At 57.7% G+C, this 13,333-nt stretch overlaps 2 protein-coding genes across 4 annotated transcripts; both read right to left on the bottom strand.

Moving 5' to 3' along the window:
- Positions 1 to 315: 315 nt before the first annotated feature.
- On the bottom strand, positions 316 to 1,891 carry UCN (urocortin). The gene is made up of 3 exons (XM_045844702.1): positions 1,718 to 1,891; positions 1,003 to 1,237; positions 316 to 737 (listed from the first exon to the last, which is right to left on the bottom strand). The coding sequence occupies exon 3, from the start codon at positions 722 to 724 to the stop codon at positions 344 to 346; it is 381 nt and encodes a 126-aa protein (XP_045700658.1). The 5' UTR covers positions 725 to 737; positions 1,003 to 1,237; positions 1,718 to 1,891; the 3' UTR covers positions 316 to 343.
- Positions 1,892 to 1,929: 38 nt separating this feature from the next.
- Positions 1,930 to 12,679, bottom strand: MPV17 (mitochondrial inner membrane protein MPV17). Of its 3 annotated transcripts, none has more exons than XM_045844699.1 (8): positions 12,639 to 12,679; positions 12,089 to 12,163; positions 5,114 to 5,229; positions 4,825 to 4,917; positions 4,637 to 4,732; positions 4,380 to 4,412; positions 4,106 to 4,158; positions 1,930 to 2,888 (listed from the first exon to the last, which is right to left on the bottom strand). In XM_045844699.1, the coding sequence occupies exons 2-8, from the start codon at positions 12,156 to 12,158 to the stop codon at positions 2,819 to 2,821; spliced, it is 531 nt and encodes a 176-aa protein (XP_045700655.1). In that variant the 5' UTR covers positions 12,159 to 12,163; positions 12,639 to 12,679; the 3' UTR covers positions 1,930 to 2,818. The 3 variants fall into 3 exon arrangements, with proteins under 3 accessions (XP_045700655.1, XP_045700656.1, XP_045700654.1); XM_045844700.1 differs by lacking the exon at positions 12,639 to 12,679 and adding an exon at positions 12,533 to 12,628; XM_045844698.1 differs by lacking the exon at positions 12,639 to 12,679 and adding an exon at positions 12,545 to 12,624.
- Positions 12,680 to 13,333: the final 654 nt, after the last annotated feature.

The raw sequence follows: 13,333 nt of genomic DNA, 5'->3' as shown, positions 1-13,333 counted from the left end.
AGGGGGTGGTGCGGAGGGATCGGGACTTGAGTTGGTGGGGACGCAGGGACGATGGGACACAGCCACCTGGTTGCAAGCCGTTCTCCTGCAGCACTGGTCCCCTCCCGCCGGCCAGGGAGGCCCACTTTCCCGTGAGTTCCCACCCCGCTGTGGAAAGCTCCCCGCGCCCCACGACAGACGCCAAAGGCTCTTCAGCACTTTTATTAAAAACTAGTAACGCAGGGAGGGTTCAGGGGGTTCCCGGGCCGCTCCAGCCCCGCGGGACTGGATCAGTTCCGGCCGAGCAGGTGCCAGCCCGGGGGTGGGGGTGGGGGTGGGGGTCGAGGTTTCCGGGCCCCGCCGGTCACTTGCCCACCGAGTCGAATAGGATGCGGTTCTGCTCTGCGCGCTCCCTCTGGCTCTGAGTCCGCGCCATCTCCAGCAGGGTCCGCAGCAGGTGGAAGGTGAGGTCAATGGACAGTGGAGGGTCGTCCCGTCGCGGCCGCTCGCCTGAGGTCCCGGGTCCCCATCCGCCTGTCCCCGGGCGGCGGGGCAAGCGCTCAGCCAACAGCAAGAGGAGCGCGCGGGCTCCACCGCCCTGGTTCCGAGCCCCGGGGCTCCAGCGCAGACTCGGGTCCTGGACCCTGGCCGCCGCCTCCTCCGGGCTCCACTGGCTGCTCCCCCGGCGCAGCTGTGCCAGGAGCAGCAACGCCGCCAGCAGCGCCGCGCGTCCGGCCAGCCTCATGGTGCCACGGGCCCTGGACACACAGGGGGAGCGCAGGGTGAGGTGCGCTCGGAGCAGTCGCCGTTGGCGCCGTTCCCCTTCCCGCGCACGTCCAGCGTCCCCGCCGCTCCCCTTCGGCTGCCGCCGGGTGCCCACAACCTTCCCTGCAGCCCCAGCCGCTACCCGGTCCTGTGCCGCCCTGTCCTCTTCCCTCCCTCCCCCCAGCGGTCCGGTGCGGCGGTGAGCGGAGTGCGGAGTCCCGGCGCTGCGGGGCCGGGCGGGCGCTCGGGGCCACTCACGGGTTGCGGGAAGAGCGGCTGCACAGCCCGGGACGGGGCTCCAGTCTGTCCCTCGGGGCGGGCTGAGGGTGCCTTGGGGAACACGGGGTCTGTCCCGGGACCGCCGCCAGCCTTATATAGCGCCAGGACAGCTCCGACTGACGTCAGCGAGGAGCGGGCACTGACTGTGGGGCGATGACGGCCGCGGCCTCGAGTCCAGCGGGTTGCGAGACCCCGAGGGGCGCGTCTCTGGGGCCTGCGCTGGAAGCGACAGCGGACTCAAGCGAGCGAGGGGCAGGCTGGGGCGTACAGATCGCTGTCGGAGCCGCGAGAGTCCTCCACGGCTCGGAACAGTCGGCAGGGACCGGGGCGGTCCGCAGACCAGACCAGCGGGATCGCCAGTCTGCTCTGGCTCGGCAGAGGGAGGCCGGACGGTGGGGCTGTCCGTGGTGCTGACCCCGCCGCGTGCCTCGGAGGGGCCTGCGGCGGGCGCTCGGAGAACGCCGCGCTGCCCAGACCCATCCAGCCCGGGGCCCCAGCCCCCGGTTCCGTAAGCGGAGGCAGCCAGGACAGCACAGCACAGCTGGCGCACAGCCATCACCGGAACGCCCACCCAAGGCAGCCGGGGCAGGCTGAGCTGGCCAGGGTTCTTGGTCTTACTCCAGCCCCAGGATCTAAGTTCTAGGGCTGCCTGACTGGGGTACCAAAAAAAAAAGGGGGGGGGGGGGTTTCTGACCTCAGAGTGCTTTCAGACCACAAAAAGCTGGTCCATCTGCTTCTGAGTTTGCACCAAAGTGACAGTTTAGCCAAGGTAATTTCCTCCCGGGAATCACAGCCGCAGTATCACTGTACGTTTGACCTCTGGGTTAAGACCACTTGGTAGAAGGGAAACATGGTGTTCTAGTCCATTTGAGGTTCTGTAACAACAAAAAACACCCCACACACTGGGCGGCTTGCAAACATTTATTTCTCCCAGTTCTGGAGGCCGGGAAGTTCAAGATCATAGCGCCAGCAGACTCCGTGTCTGGTGAGGACCTGCTCACTGGCTCATCAATGGCACTTTCTGGCTGTGTCCCCACATGGCATCTTTTCTCACGGTACTGACCCCACGAAGGCTCTGCCCTTGTGACCTAATCACCCCTAAAGGCCCCCCTCCTAATACTATCACCTTAAACCTTAGGTTTCTCACTGTATGAATTTGGGGGCCATACAAAAGTTCAACCTACAGGACGTGGGTTGAAGTTTCTGTTCTGCTGCTGACCTGTAGAGGGGACAGGCCACCTCACTTCTGGGGACCTGTGTCCTCGTCTGCGAAAGAGTGGGCTCGGTGGTCTCCAGGCTTCTTTCCAGCTCCACAAATTTCGACTCCTCAGTGTTTTGCTGTTGGGTCTCACTCATTGCCCCAGCAGGTTCCAGATTACATTTTTGTAACATAGTTACGGAAGTACCACTACAGAGTTCGAGGGGGTCCCCAGAGAACTGGAGCTACACTGGGGCGGGGGGTGGTTAGAGAAACAAATGCATCCGTGAAGAGCGGGGGTAAACAGCCTTTGCCAGGACATGGGAATAAGCCGAAGCTGCCAAGGCTATATGGTTCCACAAGTACGTATGGAATGCCTGCTGCGTGGTGGGCGTAAGGCCATCTCAGAGATTTTAGTGACTTCAAAAGGAGTCAGTTTACACTTTAGAGTGAAACGGGCCATTCCAGAGGACTGGTCCCATTCTGACCAGCAACCAAACCCCATGAAAACGGATGTGCCCGTCCCGAGGAGGTCGTCGGGCCGTGCCGGAGTCAAGCTGCGTCACTGTACGGCAGGCGCAATGGGACGAGGCAAGCTTAGAACCGATGTGCCTTCCAGGACAGGTAGGAGTTCCAGATGACAGCCACACACTGGACGACCGCCAGCCTAAGGGGCAGGAGTGTCATTGTGAAGAAGAGGATGGACGAGGAGAAAGCAAAGGGGGAGAGGGAGCGGGGTGTAAGAGAAAACGAAGGGTTATCTCTGAGAACATCCAGACGTCCGTCTCCTTCCCCCGGCCCCCTGTGCAGGGACGCGCCGCTCAGGCCAGAGGACGGCCGGCTGGAGCTCGGGTGCGGTCGTCCCAGAGCCCTGCCTCCCGGGCACAAGCCTCCACGAGAAACACCCTCAGCTGTCCTCCGGCCTTGCTCGGCTCGGTTCATGCCCCCGTGCAGGCTCCCTCTAAATACACGTATCGGCCCGCCTTGTACCAGCCGAGGTCTCATCTTCGAAAATGTCCTGTCTGCCATGGGAAGAAATACCTCCCTCTCTTTATGTTACCTTGCTTTAAAGACTGCTGCAAGAACCCTGATGTTTAAAGCTTGGTTCCTATGTCTATATTCCTTTTAGCTCTGCTGCTCATGCACACCGTGACCACGTCCTTTCCGAAGAGTTCCCTATTTTTCCCTGTTCCCAAAGGCCCCTCACCTCCGATAATTTTAACTACTCACTTTGAGTTCTACTAGTTTTTACTGCAGTTTCATCAACCACCTTCATTATTAGGACAAAATAATAGTCATAACCTGGTACTCGTCAGCTTCAGAACTTGTCCAACCCTGTACTTGTCGCATTTTGACGAGAAAAAAAATGTCCCAGCACTCAGTGCTCGCTTGGGACTTGTCGCACGTGCCAGAACTGGTGTGACTCACGACGCCGCCCCGCCGGAGAAGATCCCTCATCACTCGTCGCTTGCTCGGCACTTCCAGGCTTCAGCCCTCCTCACGGGTTCCCGAGCAAAGGAGCGAGGAGCACGAGGCACCACTGTCCTTTGCAGTGGACTAACCTGACCTGCACGGCTCTCCGGCCTACCCTTCTGTCTAGTCTAGTCTAGGCTGCGGCACTGTCCCTGCAGCAAGCGGGGGGAGCTCAGGAGGGCCTCGGCCGACGGCTGTGGCGCAGGATCCTCCCCAGCAAGATGAAAGCGGGTCGGGGCGGACACTCTGGGACAGGTTCTGCAGCGAGTAAGAGGTTCTGAGCAGGGCAGAGTGTTCTGGGGGTGGGGGTGGGGGTGTCCAAAGTAGCTCGAGGCAGAGCGAGAATCACTTCGTCTACAACTGTTCGTGAGGTGGTTCTCCCCTGGAGGGTGGGGTAGGGGACTGTCATACCTGTAGTAAAGGGGAACCAGGTAGAAGTTGGCTAGCTGCACAGCAGGCCAGAGCTACGAGAGAGAGGAGGTTAATGTTGGGGGGGCTGCCTCCATCGCCCAAGCCCAGACTCACTGCCTTGCCTGTCTTCTTCCAACCCTGTAAACAACTCAAGTGGAACGACTGGGGAGCGCCTCCCTGAGCGTGCCGCCGCCCACACTGGGAGTGAGGGAGGAACCCAACCCCTGGGCACCCGGGACTCAGGGAAGCGGGCAGCAGAGGTGCCAGCTCTTACATAGTAGTTGGTGACGAGGGCATCAGGGTAGTCCTGGGGAGACAGAGAAGGGGCGAATGAACACCCGCACCCCCGAGGAGCTCCACCCCCAGTCCCACTCTCACACGCAGGCCTGTGGGAAGAACGCACCCCCGCGCCACACCTCCCTCGGCCCCTCTCCCCCAGGGCCTGGGACTCCCCCTGCGTGCCCACCCGTCTCACCCCCCTAGGCATCCCCCTGGGCAGCCCAAGACCCTCCCCAAACCTGCCCAGCTCACCCGCCGGAGTTTGGCCCAGTTTTCCTTGGCGGACAGTCCATTGAGTGCCCCTATCAGTGGGAGGAAACAGCCAAGAAAACACGGGGCGAAGCCCCCCTGGGGAAGAGAAATTAAAGCGCCGTGAGCGCCTAGGCCCCACTCCCCCCAGGGCAGCTCTCCCTTCCCAGCTTCCCTTTCCTTCTGCTCACCTGATCCAACAACATCTTCTTCAGAGCATCCACCTTGGTGGTGCCAGGGATGAGCCGGTCCAGAACCCTGTACCAGCCTCCGACCACAGGGCCCTGAAAGCAAACCCCGGGGAGGGGGGCAGAGATGCAGGAGGGGAGCAGGCGGGCTCTGTGTCACCAAGCGCCTTCCCCAAGCATTAGACACCAATCCAGGGCGAGCACACCCTCAGGCTGGCTTAGACGTGTGAGTGGCCCAGGGAAGCGGACCGCTGTCCGATCTGCCGGCAGCCCCGCTGCGGGCAGAACTTACCACAAAGCCACAGCCCAGGGAGACCATGGTCAGGGTCCGACCAATCTGGTGTTTCCGCAGACCTCGCCTCTCCACCAGCTGCTGTGAGACAATGTCACCCAGGCCCATCAGGGACCCTGTGCAGGGTACAGGGTGTGGTTAGGACACCTCCCAGGAGGGGCTGCCACTCGGAGGAGGGGGAGGAGTCTGGTGACTGAATGAGGCTCTGGCACTCCGGGCCCAAGGGCTCAGTTCTGGGGCAAGGGGCCAGTCCCCTGCTGCTGCTTCAAAGCTCTCCTCTCCCAAGGGCAGTGCCGCCTCACGTGCGTCCTGTTAGAAACCGGGAGGAGCAGCCGTGAGCAGGCCAGGGCCCGAGAACTCTGCACTGCGCAATCAAGGGAAGTCAGGACCCGAACCTGAAGCTAGAGGGAGGAGAGTCAGAGGCGCCGGGGGCTGAGAACTCGGCCAGTCAGCACTGGGAAGGCCTTCCAGGTGACTTAGGGAATGGTCTCAGTTCAGAGGCTCGGAAACAAAAATCTGCAGCCCCACACCACCAGTGAGTGACAGAGTCAAGGCAAAAACCCGGTGGTCTGATTTCCTAGACAGTTTTCTTTCCAGGACACCACACCAGGACAGGTCATGCGTGGAATGATCTGGAACCCTGTTCCCCCTGCCCCAGCCCGAGGCAAGACCCTGGCCAATGTCCTTCACCTTGATCTTGGGGTCTCTAATGGTGGAGAACAGCAAGAATAACGCTTTTTCTAGAACACGGGTGGTCCCGGTTAGGGAGATGAGCTGGGAAGAGTCCCCACAGCAAGGAGTCAGGTAAACCGCTTCCAGGCTCGCCATCTCCAGCCGGGCTGCAACGGCCGGTAGAGCCAGGTCTCCCCCAGCCCTTGCGCCGCTTCCCCTCCCCTCGCTTGCAGGCCCCCAGCTCTAAGCTGCCCTAGTCAGATACCCACACCCAGGAACCAAGACCGGAATCGCCACTGTTTACAGAGTCCTCGTCAGTTACGGTGGCGTGATGGTTTCTAGCAAACACACTCATACATAGGGCTGCTGGGGAGTGACCGTATGATCTCCGACTCGCCTGTCCCTCTCACTGAGTAATGAGAGTCCCCCTCCAGCCCCGCGGCCACCACTGTCACTGTGCCCTCAATTAGCACTGGGCAAACACATCCGCCAACCCCTCTCCTTGGCCCGGAGCTGGCTCTGACGTCCGTGCTGGCTACGCACTCACTGCGCTTCCCCCGCAGCTCTGCCCAGCCCTGCCCCTGGGCAGCTGTGTCCGAGGCAGCCACACCCGAGGCTGAGAGCTGGGGCTGGGACACCCGTAGGTGACTTAGGCTGCTGGCCTCCGCTGCGGGCGTGGCCAGCCAGGGAGCAGCGCTGGGGCCCCAGGCACGCCCACCAGGGCAGCCCTGCCTCTCCTCTCCCTGAAGCCGCCGCAGTGGTGGAGGTTCTCCCCAGAGCACGGCTGGTCACAGCCTCCCAGGGGACCAGGGCAGCATCCTAGATATCTTTGTTCTCTCATCCCGGCCACACCTAACCGAGCCCCTGGAAGGTGCTCAGAAAATAAACCGAAGAAAAATGTCAAACGTGCTGCCCCAAGCCACGGGACTACTCTGGGAAAGGGCATAAAGAACTCTGAGTCTAGTCCTAAGTCCAGCCCAGAGGCCGCATGTCAGACTCAAGGCACGAGGACCAGCGCAACTGAAGGCTTGCTCCCCCAGTTAACATTTAGCTCCCTCTCCCCCTCCCTGACGACTCGGGGTCACCAGCTGCACTCCGGCAGTGGGGGGTGGGGTGGGGGGGTGGAGGGGACTGCTGTGGCCACACACCAGGGGGAGAACAGCCCTGAGAAGTCCCAGGAGGGTAGGACAGAAAGGCAGACATTTGTTAAATGAAAAGACTTAACAGTTTGACATTCTACTTTAGCAAGATGTTTTGAGTTTACCAAACAAAGGGCTCTCGCAGCCCTGGCCGGTGTGGCTTGTTGGTTGGGCACTGTCCCCACAAAGCGAAAGGTCGCTGGTCCCCAGTCAGGGCACTTCCCAGGGCCTGGGCTGTGGGTTGAGCCCTGGGTCAGTGTGCGTATGAGAAGCAACCAATAGACGTTTCTCTTCACTTCTCTCTTCCTCCCTTCCCCTCTCTCTAAAATGAAATCTTTTTTTTTTAAAAGGGGGCTCTCACACATTTAACCCTCACAAAAGGTCTGGGAGGCAGGGGTCACACTTCTGTTTCATGTCCTTGAGAGAGGTGGGACTTTGTAAGGGGCGGATCTTGGGCCTGCACCCAGGCCTTCCCTCAAGGCGGAACAGGAGGCCAGGGAACTCCCCAAACAGGCTGACACCTGGGCTTCATGGCCAGAGGGTGCCGAGAGGCTCCCGTGGCTGCTACTCACAGGGGTTCCTGCCTAAACCAGGCCCCAGAGGCCTGTGTATCGGAGGCACTCCTTCTCTTCTACTCCCCAGAATGTGAGACCACCTCTGCTTCTTGTCACTCGTGGGGAGTGCAAGCAGCAATATTCCTGGGAAAGAAACAGTCACAAAAAGAGATGCGTGTTTTCACTCTTTGTGCCAGCCAACTATCACACAACACGCTAAAGGCAGAATACGAATGAAAACCGAAGTCCCAGCTTCTAGTCCCATTATCCTGGAAGCCTGCAGCCTTTGAGGAAGACAGGTTTCCGGCCCCCAACCACGCACACACATCCAGCCTGAGATGCCGAGGGAAAGGGCACCAGCAGGAGGAGTCGGTGGTGGGTAGCTCTGCAGCCGCGCCAGTTCTGTCCACTTCAGGCAGAACAGGACCCAGAGGTTCCTCCTCTGCCCACAAATAACCAGGCCCCCGGGCCTCAGCAGCTCTACAGTGGCCTATGGCTTTGGTCCCAGCATAGAGCAAGGCCTGCATTTCTGGTCCAAGCGACTGTTTGAGCAGGAAAGGCTGACATTCAGATTCTTGACTGCGCCTTCCACACCCCAGGCTCTGGGAGTCCTCCTAGGCGTATTTGGTTGGTCTGGGTCTCCCAGGACTCCAGTTCCCCCTTCCTGGGACTGTTTCCAGCAGCTGGGGCTGGAGGCCTGCAGAGACAAACTGCCTGAGGCCTGACGGGGCGGGGTGAGGGGCTGCTGGGCAGTGATGCCCCAATGCCAGGCTGGGCGCAGAGCCCAGCAGTAGACGCTGGCGCGGGCGTGACATCATACCCCTGGGTAGGTGCCAGTTCTCATGCCGTCACTCACCACCGGATTCAGCAGAGCGGGGGCGGGCTGGGCGGGAGCCTGCCTCTGAGCCCAGATGTAATTAGGAACCACCCCCCCAACTTCTACATCCTCTTCCTAGGCACTGGTGGGAGTAAGTTTCCTACTTCCCCTGTTTTGTTCCTCTCCTGGCTTTTGTGCGTAGAGCCTTAGATGCAAGAAGATAAAGTGTTAATGGAAGAGAACAGGCTGAGGGGCAGAAAGCTGGAACGAAGGGCAGAAAGCGCGTCCTTGAGCGCAGGAAACCTACGCTGTCAGGTATAGCTACCGGCACGGGGCCAGCGGTGCTGTTGACTCATCCCCCTCTGGAAGTCTCCAACAACTTAATAGCTGCCTGGCATGGGGGCTTGGTCTGGCAGAGGCCGGAGGAAGCTGAGGCCCCACAGTGAGAGAGGAGAGTGCATTCTCCGGAACTGGTCCAAGTGTCCTCCCCGTTCCTGACCTGGACATATCCTGCCAGAAGGTGAGACAAAAAGGAGGGTTCTGTAGCTTGTCGGGTGCCTAAGCCAAGCCCAGCCCGGCTGCGGCTACACTCAGCATTCGGAGCCCCCGGCGGTGTCAAGTGCAGGGCAGTGCACTGGCAAGTGCCCTAGGTTCCAATGCCAGCTCTGCCACTGACGATGTGAGACCTCAGCGCATGCCATCCCCCCTGCCTCGGTGTCCTTCTCTGTAATGTCGAGCTGGACTGAATGAGCCCTTACGTCCTGGCTTAACTCAGACTCCAGGGAAACCAGTGGCTGCGGGAGCTCAGCTGCTCCCACGGCAGGACCAGGGTGGCCTAAGAGGGATGGCGCTGGGCCCTGGGCCCATCGAAGACTGGACAGACCCTCAAGAAAGGATGGAAGAAGGCTGACTCAAATTCTGCCAAACACAGTCGACCTTCTCCAGGCTGCCCTGTTACTGACTCAGGCTTGGCCCCAACTGAGCACAGCAGACACTTATTTTGAACCATCTCAGATCTTCTTGATTCACTTATCTCTTACTCTAGCCACTAACAGATTCTTGCCTCTGGTCTATGCCACACCTGGGGCTGCCCCGTTGACACTTTACTCAGAGACTACGCATGTGCAATCTCATAGCACGTGGGTGTCAACATCCCACGTGGCAAACCTTTGACCAACGTGGGATGGCAGAAAACACTCTCCACCTGTGTAACCCTAAGAGGCATTTCAAAGAGCTTCTCGGCCAGTTCTAAGGGATGGAGCAGGCAGGCTCCCGAAGCAGTGTCCGCCTGCCTAATGTATACTCCCTACCTCCCACGGGAGTCCTTCCTCCCTTCCAAAATACCCAGAAGCTTCAGGCTCTGCTTCTTCTGAGAACCAAGGCTAAGACAGTTGGCCATGTTCAGATTGTTTTTTATTGATAGATTGTGAGAGAGAGAAGAGACATATCTATTTGTTGTCGTTTCACTCCCTTATGCATCCATTGGTTGATTCTTGTATGTGCCCTGACTGGGGATCAAACCTGCAACTTTGGCATCTTGGGCCAATGCTCTAACCAACTGAACTACCTGGCCAGGGCTCCCATTCAGATTTATGGCAAGTGAAACAAACACCTTTATAAAAAGAATAGCTTGCTGTGCCTGGTTTGCCAATACTAATAGAACACTCCAGGCCAACCTCTGGAGCCTAACATTTTTAAATCTCTAAAGCCTTTTCACAAAGATAATCCCTACACTGACTCTGTGAGGTTAAATAACTGCACTCAAGTTCTACAGGAGGACACTGAGGCTCAGGGGTTTATTGACTTGTTCATGTGGCCACTACTAACTCATAGGGCTCTGAGATTCAAATCCTGGTCTTCTAACTTCAAGTCTGAAGTCTCTGTTCTCTTTTCCAGTGTGATGATCTACCCCATTACCGTTAGGATCTACTGTGCTGGGATCTAAAAACAGCTCAGTGAGCAATGTCCACCTCCTCCCTTTATTTTTAGTTTGATTCAAATACATTGAGCATCAGGGAAGACAAAGTCTGAAAGGTTTGGAACAGTCTGAGAAAAGCACTTCCTAGAGGTTGCTTCAGGGCCGAGCTGAGCTGTCAGCACAGGGCCAGGAAGCCTGCGCCTGCGGAGCCACAGGGTCCTAGCACTGAGACAAGCATCTCGGTTCAGCTGCGTATCTGCGCTGGGGCCCCCTGGAGCTCCAACCCCTGCACTTGTCAGCTGCAGGTGCCTTGAGTAGGGAAACACAAGGACTATCCTCCCCTCCCTAGTCTTGATGGCCATGAGGGGGAAGCTTCCTCTGGCAGTGAGGAGCCCTGAGGGAATCTGAGGCTGGGCAAAGGGCCCAGCGTGTCAGTTCCCATCACAGCCACACAGTCCAGCATGAGTCACCACACACGTAGCCAGGTGAGTCATGCAGGCTGACGGACACTCAGAGGACAGGACATAGGGTGGCTGGGCACAGGAGATTGGAGAAGGGCCCGGGGAGGGGCAAAGGAGTCCCCCTTTTGGCCAGTCACCCAACGAAGGTTCCAGTGCTGATTCGGGGCTTTTCCAGTAACAGGATCACAGTCCCACCCTGGCTTCCAGCGTGCCCAGCCCTCCCAACAGCCTTCCTCTCAGAAAGCCCGTGGTCCTCACGAGAACCCAGTTCCCTTCCTCTAAACATAGGTAGGACCCTCTGGCAACCCGATCATTTTTGCACAGCCCCAGTAGTCACACCCTTTACAATCCTCCCCCGATAAAACTAACTTGTCTCTGTGCCATCCCTTCTCACATCGGCTCATCTACAAAATGAAAACAGTGACAAATGCAGGTAAGTCACTGGGTTACCTTTGTGAGGTTGCTACTCAATGACTGGATTTGGAGTAAAAATAAACCCTTGATTAGTAGTGTTTGGGGAAACATATGCAGACAGTAAAACCATAAGAAAAACGGAAGAATGACATAAACAAAACTCAGGAAAGTGGTTATCTCTTGAGGGTATGAACTAGGGACAGGTGCACAACAGATCTCAAAGTCAGGTACTCACACAGGAATATTCAGTTTCAATACTATTAAAACTATACATCGGTCTTTTTGTAAAGGGTTTTTCTTTATTTTTAGATAGCAGGGAAAGGAGGGAGAGAAACAGAGATGTAAGACAGAAACCAACTGGTTGCCTCTCATAGGCACCCTGACTGGAGACCAAACCCGCAACCCAGGCACGTGCCCTGACCAGGAATAGAACCGGGGACCTTGCACTTTGCAGGCCGGTGCCCAACCAATGGAGCCACACTGGTCAAGGCATATGTTCATTCTTTTGTATGTTAGGATGTATTTCACAATGAAAAATACTCAGAATAATAAAGTGGGGTAAGAATCCTGACCCCAGCACTTAGTAGGTGTATGATCTAACAGGGACTCAAGTAGTCCCAGCTCACAGACCTTTGTGGGGACCTCGTGAGACAATGTGTGTGAATGTGATCCGCACACTGTAAAATGTCAGAGGAACTATTTGTTATGATTAGTTTTCTAAGGTAAGGCCTCCTAGGGCAATACCTTTACCCTGAAGGGATGACCACTCGGCTTTTTGAGGACTTTCAGATCCTCCTTTACAGCTAGGCCAATTATGCCTATACCTTTCCTTCACGGCACCCACCTTCCAAAACAGACTGAAGACAGCTTGGGGTGAGAGACAGCCAACTCTTCAAGCGGGATGAATAGAAGCAAAAAGTGAGGGCGGTGTGGTGGGGCAAGCTTCTGCCTTCTACATTAGCCTACTCCCGTCCCACTCAGGTCCCAGAGGGACACTCACCAGCTGTCAGGACCTGCACTTTCCACGGGTGAGCAGTCAGCGCCCGCTGGTATAACCGCCAGAGTGCCATGCTTCCTGTCAAGCCAAGAGGAGAGGGGTTCACCCCCAATGCCCCTCCCAAGTAAAGGGACGTAGGACTTTCCCTTGCGCCCACTCTCTGTCCCCCTCCCGCTTTCAGTACGTCCGTCCCCTAGGGCCTCAGAAGCTTCCTGGACAGCTTCCTGTCACAGGACTCGCCAGAGACAATCGGGTAAAAGACTGTGGGTGATTATGGGACCCTGGTGGCAGCCACCCGCCAACCCACCCCAAGCCCTGACGCCGGGCAACCTAGGGGCTCTGGTCGCGAAGACCGGTTTGCTCTGGTTTGCACCCCGAGCCTGGTCAGATGCCAAATTCAGACTTAGTTGGAACCAGCCCGCATTTCTCCTGAGTCCAACTCCACACCAAGAATAGAACCTGTCACTTCTGGGTCTGGAATTATCACACGTGCTGTGGGAGTCCAGGTCGCGCGGAAACTTGAGCCACTCACAGCAGACCCGGACGTACTCACCTGGGCGTAGGATCAACCACTCCCACGTGACCTGGGCAGGAGGAAGGGTTTCCGCCTCGAGGCCCCGCCCCTTCCGCACAGCTGGTCACTAGGCTTCCTCCGGTAGCCAGAACAGGAATGGGAGTGGTCCGATTCGTCACCAACGCTCGTGGTGAGCGGCTCCGTTCCGGGGGAGCAGCCCCTTTTCCAAGTTCACTAAGCCGGGCCTTGGTTTGGGCCCCACTTTGGTCGGACCCCTGTCTCCTACCACCCCTTTCCCCGCTGCTTCTCAACCTGGATAGACCCATGCAGTTCCCGCCCCCGGAACTGGCCAAGATCTTGCCTTCTCAGTCTCAGGTGTCAGTTTGGACACTAGAAACCAGTTGTGTGTGTGCGGGTTGGGTTACTGAATTGTCTTTAGGTTCTTCACTAGCCTCAATGGCGGGCTCCTGAGCGGGAGGAATTGGGTATTGCTCGTATCTGTCGTTCTCATAGCAACTACTATGCTACTAGTTCAATGACTAATAGCAACTACTAGTTCAATGACTCAAAATTTAGGTCCTGGCTTCCTAGCCAGCTGGGCAGCCTCGGTCACCACGAGACTTGAACTTAAAGTACCTCCTCCTCTGTGAAATAAGGGGGGTGGACTATGTGTCTAACAAACTGGGCTCCAGTTTTACGGGTTTATGTTTGTGAGGGCGGGCATCCCTCCAGAT

Source organism: Phyllostomus hastatus, unplaced genomic scaffold, assembly GCF_019186645.2.
Source record: "Phyllostomus hastatus isolate PE091 unplaced genomic scaffold, TTU_PhHast_1.1 phas_contig_402, whole genome shotgun sequence".
NCBI lineage: Eukaryota > Metazoa > Chordata > Mammalia > Chiroptera > Phyllostomidae > Phyllostomus > Phyllostomus hastatus.
This window is presented reverse-complemented; position numbering and strand designations above follow the sequence as displayed.